Source organism: Pomacea canaliculata, linkage group LG2, assembly GCF_003073045.1.
Source record: "Pomacea canaliculata isolate SZHN2017 linkage group LG2, ASM307304v1, whole genome shotgun sequence".
In the NCBI taxonomy this organism is placed as follows: domain Eukaryota; kingdom Metazoa; phylum Mollusca; class Gastropoda; order Architaenioglossa; family Ampullariidae; genus Pomacea; species Pomacea canaliculata.
The window spans coordinates 30888325-30897296 of record NC_037591.1 but is presented as its reverse complement, the minus strand read 5'-3'; the positions used below and the strand labels follow the sequence as shown (position 1 = coordinate 30897296).

General features: G+C 37.0%; 1 protein-coding gene across 1 annotated transcript; it reads left to right on the top strand.

Annotated features, from left to right (window-relative positions):
* Positions 1-1286: 1286 nt before the first annotated feature.
* On the top strand, positions 1287-8455 carry LOC112556308 (tripartite motif-containing protein 45-like). Its single transcript, XM_025225181.1, has 6 exons — positions 1287-1497; positions 3092-4194; positions 4663-4809; positions 5429-5584; positions 6286-6465; positions 6836-8455. The coding sequence occupies exons 2-6, from the start codon at positions 3106-3108 to the stop codon at positions 6863-6865; spliced, it is 1602 nt and encodes a 533-aa protein (XP_025080966.1). The 5' UTR covers positions 1287-1497; positions 3092-3105; the 3' UTR covers positions 6866-8455.
* Positions 8456-8972: the final 517 nt, after the last annotated feature.

The following is an 8972-nucleotide window of genomic DNA, read 5'->3' as shown; positions in this document are numbered from 1 at the left end:
CATTTTACGCAGTCTACTCGCTATATTTAGAATTTACCTATGGCTTTATGATGATCGTGGAACTATAAGGTATACCTATTCCTTTACAAATTATCAAGTGAGGTCTGTTTATTTTTAATCCTTTGTATATTGAGTATAGTACAGAGTATACTTACGTTAGAGAGGATAATAACTAAATGAAGCAAGTTCAAACTCAACAAGTCCACTCATGTCTGCAATTAAAAAAAAAAGACATGTTTTTTGTTTTCTGTTAGTGTTTTCTTGGTGTTTCTATTCGTGTTTTTCCTGCTTTAAAGCATGCAAATTTTCTTCAAATGTATTGCCTTGTCATGTGACATGTGATTTTAAAAAATGCGATGTTATATTTACTAGACATTATAGCAAGTAGTATCATGCTTCATTACTATTTAATTGCTGTTGCTACAAGTTGCTATTTTGAAAAAGTGTGATGTGAACACTATGTGTACAATGTATTAGAAGTTTGACCCCGCATTTGACACCAGCTGGTGTCTGCCACGCCGGTTTGATCTTTACTAAATAAAACTTCTGTAGGTTGTAAAGCTGTTTTGTAGTTGTGTGGTTGACAAAGTTGTCGCTGACCAGAATGTTCACAGAGTGAATGTGTATTCAATCGCTGGTAGAAGATTTCATATTTCTGTTCAGTTTATGTGAATTTGATATCGTGTGAAATAATGGAGGTTAGAGATGTAGACGAGTAGTGAGTGCAGAGAGAGAGAGCTACAGCAAGTGTCGTCTGGCTGGTGTGTTGTTTGTACACTGGGAAACTACTGTATATACAGATTGTAAATAAAAGTGTGTGAAAATACTACGACTGCGTGGACTAAGTTTGACAGAGAAACGGCTACCGTACATTCAGAGTACTGCATCTCATAATACAAGATAATAAACAAAGCTTTAAGCTCCTACAGTTAACGAGGACCCGCCGCCTACTGCGTGAGTTATATGGATCTTTTTTTTGTACTGTTTGAAATATATTTTATATGACTGGATAGTTCAGTTGTCCACAAATTTCTGTTTAAGGAATTGGATGGTTTTAACAAATACGTTAGTTTTTCCCTTCGTTGCCTTCGTCTTTCTTATCAATGTAAGAAAAACATCAGTGTATTGAGTAAATTGAAAATATTCAGGTTACAAAGTCCGGAACAGTCGATATGCCTATTTTTCTGCATACAACAGAGAAGTGAAACCTGTACTGGAAATTTATCAAACGGGGATTTCCAGATGATCGTCGTAGTGCAGACACCGATCACGTGACCCACATTCATGGCGCCGGCCGGTGACAGCAACAGTGGGTCAGTGTTAGGGACACGATTTCATCACTTTTGACTATTTAAAACAACATTCTGTCAGCGTATTGACTGCGTGTCCACACTTGTTTATGTGGAAGACTGTAAGTATCCACCACACGTTGACAGTGCTTGACGCCAGAATATTTGACAAACTCCAGTCGCTCAGTGTTGAAATCGCCATTTGCAGGTGAGTGACAACATTGTTGTAGGTCAGGTGCTGTGTGATAACATTGAGTGCTCCAGGTATTTTCTTTATTTTATTTTTATTATATATATATTTATAGGTATTTTACTTTATTTACTTTAATTTATAGCTTCGTGTAACGATAGTAATATTCTGTCAGAAAAAAAAAACTGTCTAAAGATAAGCTACTAGATAGAAAGATTTAGTTGTGACCTCCCTTTAATCGGCTGATGTAGTTCCTTGTACCAGAAGAAAGTCTTTGAAATTGGGGACATCACTTTTGCTGTAAAAAATGTAATGGAAAGTTAGAAGTACTAAAATACATTAATGGGAATTTTCAAATAATTATCTCATCTGCGTCTCATTAACTACAGTTAGTATCAATTGTACAGACAGGTGCAGCTGTGTCACAGGTCGTTTGTGTGTGCCACCTGCATTAATGGTGACTGCAATTTAGTTTGAGAAATCCCTGGATGGCAAAGGCAAAAATCTGCTAACACATAAACACCAGACTTCAGATAAAAGAGCTCATTGGAAGTGTAGGTTCGTCAAAAGTTTACTAAGAATGCATATGTCAAATTAAGTGTGCGTGTGTAATTAATTTCCCAGTAGCAAACGGTAAGTGACAGAAGTAATTTTTATAATTTATTTTCATACTTAATATCATAATACTTTAGTGAGTCACTGATCCGTGGCACATGAAAAGGACGAGGAAGAAAAATTTTCTGTCGTCCTGTAGTCCCAAGTATAAAGACATAATGCGTACTAAAGACTTTTTCAAGTTCTTTATATATTATTAAACTGACTATTTATTAAAAATCTACTCTAATTATGCTTTACTATGTTATTTTCGGGAAGAGTTTTTATTTTTTTGTTTATTTGCCCTTTCTAAAATTATTTAGTAGTACTTGTCTTGACTACGACGATATGCTTAATATAGATAAGGTTGAGAAGACTATAAGAAAATGCTTTTTCATTTGCGTGCGTTTCTTTTTATCTTTTGACATAGCTTCTACAACTTGCAAATATTCTAGATAATATTTAATACTAGTTTTAAAACTAATAGTGATAAATGCGTAATTGCTTCTGATAGATGAGGCTGTTCGAGACTTAATCGATGAAACGTGGATTTATAGAATTTATAGAAATCGGGAATTTCCAGAGGCTTTTGACACTTGAAAAGATTCTTTTCAATATATAAGATAGCTGACACGTTGTCATCAAAGAAAGAGAACTTGTAATGCTCTAAGAAGGTATTTATTTTGCTCCTATGTTTCAGGAAAGCTTAATTAACTATCTATTTCAACCGATTTGTATTTAATGGTCAGTGATTACTTTACAAGACCCAAGAGCTTAGAAAATATAAAGATAAATATAAGATGAGATGTACAAGAACAAATCTCGCAACTATAATAGTTGTCCACTAACATTTTACACCAAAATATGAAGAATTAAAGGAGGACTTCTTTTTCTTGTGGACATAATACTAATACGATAATGATGATGATGATGATGATGATGATGATGATGATGATGATGATGATGATGATGATGATGATGATGGTAAAACAAATTTTAAACTTTTATTTTTATTCAGATTTACCTTTCGCTATGGCGACAGTAGTTCAGCCACACAAAAGAGAGTGTCCTGTGTGCATGAATGACTTCACAACACCAAAGATTCTACCCTGTGGTCATCTCCTGTGTCGAGAATGTGTCATTTCCTGGATGGACTCTAAATCTGACGCCGGCTGTCCTCTGTGTACATGTCCTATAGTAGAGCATCAAGGTAACTTATCTCAAAGTTCAGTCGGTGTTGTCGACGCCCTGCCTACCGACTCTGTGATGGAAGCGATAGTAGAAAGTGCTGGCATGCTGATAAAGGATGACATTTGTAACGCTTGTGATGACCTCACAGCTGAATACATCTGTATGGAGTGTGTGGAAAAGATGTGTCCATCGTGTGTGAAGATACACAAGAAGATGGTAGCTACCCGCAGTCACGATGTGGAGAGTGTCAGCACTGTGACACCTGAACGTCTGGCTGCCAGCCGCCCTGCACTGTGTGCTGACCACGGCGACAAACAGGCGGAGTTGTTTTGCCCTCTTCACCATCTTGTTTTCTGCGCATTATGTTTTTCTGAAAAACACAACGAATGTCCAAACGTCAGACATCTGGAGGACGAAATGAAGTCAGCAGAAAACGCACTCGGGTCATTGACGGAGGTGTTGGCTAAGTGGGAAAATAATCTACAGCAAGCAATAGGTAATCTGACGGTGCGCACCCAGGCAGCAAACGCAGTTGAAGAGCAAAACATGGCGCTGGTGGACAAGACATGTGACCGACTTCAGAAGATCGTGGAGGAATGTCGTAAAAGACTGAAGAAACTAATCCGTGATTCCATTGGTAAATTCAAGAAATCCTTGTGTGACGTCAAAAGCGAGCTGGACAAACGTTTAGGGAAAGTGACGTCACACAAACATCTCGTGACGCGAGCCACAACAGTCAGACCGCGTCCCGCGCTGATACACGCAGCCCAGACTCTGACAGACAGGGTCAACAGCGTTGACCTCAGTGCCGACCTGGAAGTAGAGCCTTGGGTGAGTCCATCGCCAGACATAAGGAAACAGTGTGACGATGTGGGGAAAGCAATGAGGGCTGAGCTACAGTGGATGGAACTAGAGCTGGCTGACGTTGAAGTAAGCAGTCTTTCTAATTTGTCTCCCTTGCAGCATGACGTAATATAAACTCTTAGTATAAAATTAAATTAAAACTTAAATTAAAATTTAGTTTCGTTTATTTATTTACTAAGTGTAACATTGTTATAATAAGATCTCTCCTACTCTTAGTCTCTATTCCCTTAGTTGACAGCGACACAAGTTTGCATGTGACATCTTTCTAGCAGTAGTAGCAGCATTTAGTGTCGCAAAATCGATCAAATCGTGTGCAATAACTTTTAGTTTAACAGCATTAATGATTACATTAATAAAAATGACAATGACGGTAAAAGTAATACTTATTATGATAATAAAGGCCATGGCCGTAGTGATAATGTTAACGACTTTCAATCCCAACTGCTGGAATATTTCTTATATGCAATATCATTATCTATTAAACATTTTTTTTTACGAACATCCTCATGATTTTTGTCACATTTTGTCACCCAGAAACCAGTCCTTGTGTTCCACGAAAACTGCGGGACCAACATTTGTCTGACGAACTGTCAAAGGACTGCGAAGAGGATTCTGCCTGCTACTGAAGGCCACGGTGTGGTCATGTCACGTGACTCCATGGCATTGAACGTCTTGTATGAAGTAAGATGTGATAACTGAGTTGTGATAATAATAAATATGATAGTAATTGCGTGATAGAGCGGTTTGGGTGGAGGTGGTGCTTGCTGTGGTGGAAGTATGAGTATTGGAAGTATTGGAGGTAGTAGACGCTGGGTTGAGGCTTGAACAGTAGTTAAGGTCGTAGTGACGGCAATGGTGGTAATGGAGATCGTCGTTGTAGCAGTAATTCCGTAATATAGCTATAAACGTGGGATAGAATGTTTACATCTTTATAATGAGCAAAATCCTGAATACTTTTAAAGCAGTTATTTTCCTTCTGAAACATTTTATTACCTTCACAAAAGAGGGATCTGTAGAAAATACGTGGCTCAAGCAGTTATCAAGGTAAGCCTTGTCATTTACCATCAATAAATGTGCAATAAATGGCTGTTTTGAGTAGTTGACATGTTTACATTATAATATGATATGGTCATTAAATCATCATTTTATTTTATTGTTATTGCAGCTCACCACAATGAGAGTGTCTGTAGCAGTGTTCTTTGTAAAGCTGATGCTAATGGTTGGACTGAACCTTTGGATTGTATTGTCTTAGCGATTGCAATCAAGTTCACTTTAACTTGTCGCAATTATGTTTGCACAGGTCAAAATAGACGAAATAAATCCGCCAACTGAAAAAGGTGTATCGCTTGGTGTGACGAGATTCCCTCCCGAACAGCGCATTGTGCCGATGTTGTCCGAGGACCTGACCGAATCCATCATCATCTGGGAGAGTGGAATCCGCCGCAAAGAAATTAATGTGAGTTTCCATTGCTGTGAGCAAATATTGTGGACTGGTGTGACTGTGACTTCCAAGGAAAAAATTAATCCATTACTTGTTTTGTAAGATCAGCATTCTTAAGGGACACTTGATAAGTAATTCGATAAAACTCTTTCTTTCTTTTTTTCCGAGGTATACGCCTTCAAAAATTACCTTGCACAAAAAGATTGAAATCATTATATCACTATGAGCTTCAAGATAGATAAACCCGCTACCACTAAATGAATCGAATTTAAGCTCAAACAGTGTTTGTAAAATTTCAAAGATTTTACCTTCATTTTTATATCAAAGATTTCTTTCTAGTCTCAGAATTTAGGTGGCAGATTGGTAGAGCTAAGGAATTACAGAGGTGTGGGGAAGGTGACGGATAAAACAATTTATGATGCGTGCACTGAATTAAAATGCTAAATATGCTCCTCACAAATCCTTCTTCATAATACTACTCTAAGTCTGCACAAACATATTATCATCATTTCATTCATTATATTCCATAACTGGTACTAGTCGTGGAGAAAATTGTGTGTTTTTAGACGTTTCGCTGTGCTAAACAAATTATATTTTTGGCCTAAATGATGTGCTGTACCTTTCTGTGTATAAACTGTGTAAAATGATTGTAACAATCCACCACTAACACAATATTTTATTAGGCATATCACGTATTTATCTCTCATTTTCCACAGAAAACTTCTAATGTTGCTAAAGCTCTCAAAAGCCTCAAAGTCGGGAGTCGTGTTGGACTGTTGGTGGACTCATCAAACAACCTTCACTTTTACGCCGATGGACAGGACAAAGGTGTTGTAGCTGAACATATCCCGATGCCCTGCTTCGCCATATTTGACCTTTTCAGGAATGTCACTCAGGTGTGAAGCATTTGTTTACATGAATGTGTTAGTTGAGATTTTATAGAACATTTGCTCTCAGATGTCTTCGCGGCCTCCAGATATCTTTTAGCTGACGAATAATTGAGGAAAGCACTGTACTCAAACATTGTATTCCACTGTCACATTTGCTTTGTTTTTTTTTACTTTTTTTTACTTAAAAGGTATATCGAAATATTTATATTCGCTCCAGAAACAAGTGGCTATGTGTAATTATGAACAGTAATAGAGACATCAACTGTAATAATAGCTAGTTTTCAGCTTTACTTCACCGTTAAAGATTTACACATAACTAATATTAATCCCCATTTGTCTGTCTAGCAACTGATAAATTCTTCTCGTTTTTGCACAGGTGACAGCTCTTCCCACTTCGAAGAGATGAAGCATATGTAAGAATAAACAGGGAGAGACAGTGATAACACACAACATCGGGTTTGGCAAGGATTTCATCAATAATCTCTACAGTGTGATGTTGTTTAACTACTGGACTCAAAGAGCTTACAAAAACAAATAACACACACTATATTTAATGCTTTACACATTACTTAACCAAATATATTTTTTTCTGGTAGCTGATCAAGAAAGTTCACATTTTCTTCCCAGGTTTGTGTATTTACATCCTTCTCTTGTGTGGCATGCTATAGTAAGAAAGCTCTGTACATTTACTAGAATTTATCACAAGTATCAGCATGCTACATTTTTAATTTATGTTTTGTTGCTTCAAGGTGCTGCTTGTCATGTACTTTTATAATCGCTGGTATAATTGAAACATTATATGTATCCATTATGTTACAATTTATCAAGTCCTACTTCATGATCTGTATGATAATTTGTTGTCTATTGCTACAGAATATGTTTTGTGCTTTATATCAATATCTTTGATGTTGGTGGAGAAAAATAAAAAAAGTTTTATAGAAAACATTCTTGTGTTTGCTAGCAAAACGCTTTTTAAAGTATTATAGTGATAGTGGAGATGTACGGAAGTTGCTTAACATACGGACTCATACGTTTAGAGACAAATCTCTCATTAGTTTCATTAAGCTCCTTTGTTTGTTCAGCTGTCCACTCTAGCGAATGGAGAATAGTTCTAAAGAACATAAATATAAAAAATATGATTAAAGAGTTTAAAAAGTGTGACAATATAGAGATTTAGCTCTGATGGCGGTTTCTTCGTCGAGGAAATTATGATGCGAAAGTACTTAAATGCATGTGTGTAACATGATAATCAGTCTTATTTTGATGAAGTATTGTTTATATATTATATTTATTTATCCATTCAGCTTTTAGTTTTGCTTCTTTGTCTTGGGTCTCCTCGACAGACAATAAAGTCTGATTTGATTTTTTATTGTTTCTGTGGTTAAAGGACAGAACAGTAACAGGTGACAGGCAAATGAAGGAGGGATATTTCTGTAAGAGAACGAATCAGGAATATTAATTTAATTAATTAAACTAAAACTCACGCTAGTGTCATCCAGTACGATGAACCAGATCAGCATTTTCCTTCTTCTGTGTTTCTAAATTAAGAAGAATCCAATAGTTATAGGTTCTGTATATATGTGAATAGCGAGTTTCTGTACTGACTGTAACAGCGACTTTCTACACAAAGCTGGTTTCACTCTGGTATATTTTATTCCAGACAGTAATTTGGACAAGAATTTCTGTTCACTTATGTTGTCCTCTTTAGCCATGTGACCCCATGACACAACACCATGTCGAGGAGTCTACTTTTTTTTGTATCATTGTCGCCCCGATCCACAACAGATCATCTCTTCCGTCCTCACCACTGACCGGCCAGTCATCGGGCTTGTCAGACAGGACATGGTAAGGGTTGTGTCATGATGTCTGCTGACGATGTCCTATCTTCTTTTCTCCTACCATTTTATTCCATATTCATAGCCTGGTAGATAAAGGCATGGAGAGCCTGATCACGTGCTAGCATTCCGCGCTAAAGGAGCATCTCGAGTATTCTTTTTTTTTGATGATGCCCGGTGCCCTTATAGCAATAGTTCAATAAACAGCCATCTCTTAATTTTACTTATGATATCTTTGATTTCTTTGCAGATGCCGCTGGATTGCTTTTCGAAATAAAATCTTTTATAGCAACACACAACATTTTTAATGTTTTGTGTTTGTGTGCTTCAATAAACATATTGTTGATCGAACGGTGGAGCTAGGACTGGTATAGCCTCTTACCTGGCGGTGCTACTCAAAGGATGTTTGTTTGTTTACATCCCTGATGATAGAGCCGCTTCAATTTATTCCGTATTCGTGGTCTGGTAGTAAATGTTTATTGCAGGGAAGGGAATCGCTTTGCCTGCGGTGTGTATAGGGCTCGCGAAATCATTAAATTTGTGTGTGGTCCTGCCAAGGATTTAAAATTCAAGAAATCATAGAGCTTTTTATAATAATTTGTAATAAAGCAATCATAATAATACAGTAAATAATGATGGCAGTGCTAGGCAGGCTGGGAGTGAACTCTTGCAAGAGTG

Excerpts from the sequence above, each read along its gene's own strand:
- LOC112556308 (XM_025225181.1), top strand. The coding sequence starts at position 3,106 with ATGGCGACAGTAGTTCAGCCACACAAAAGAGAGTGTCCTGTGTGCATG. Across the intron at positions 4,810-5,428 it reads CATTGAACGTCTTGTATGAA|GTCAAAATAGACGAAATAAA; the intron begins GTAAGATGTGAT and ends ATGTTTGCACAG. Across the intron at positions 6,466-6,835 it reads TTTTCAGGAATGTCACTCAG|GTGACAGCTCTTCCCACTTC; the intron begins GTGTGAAGCATT and ends GTTTTTGCACAG.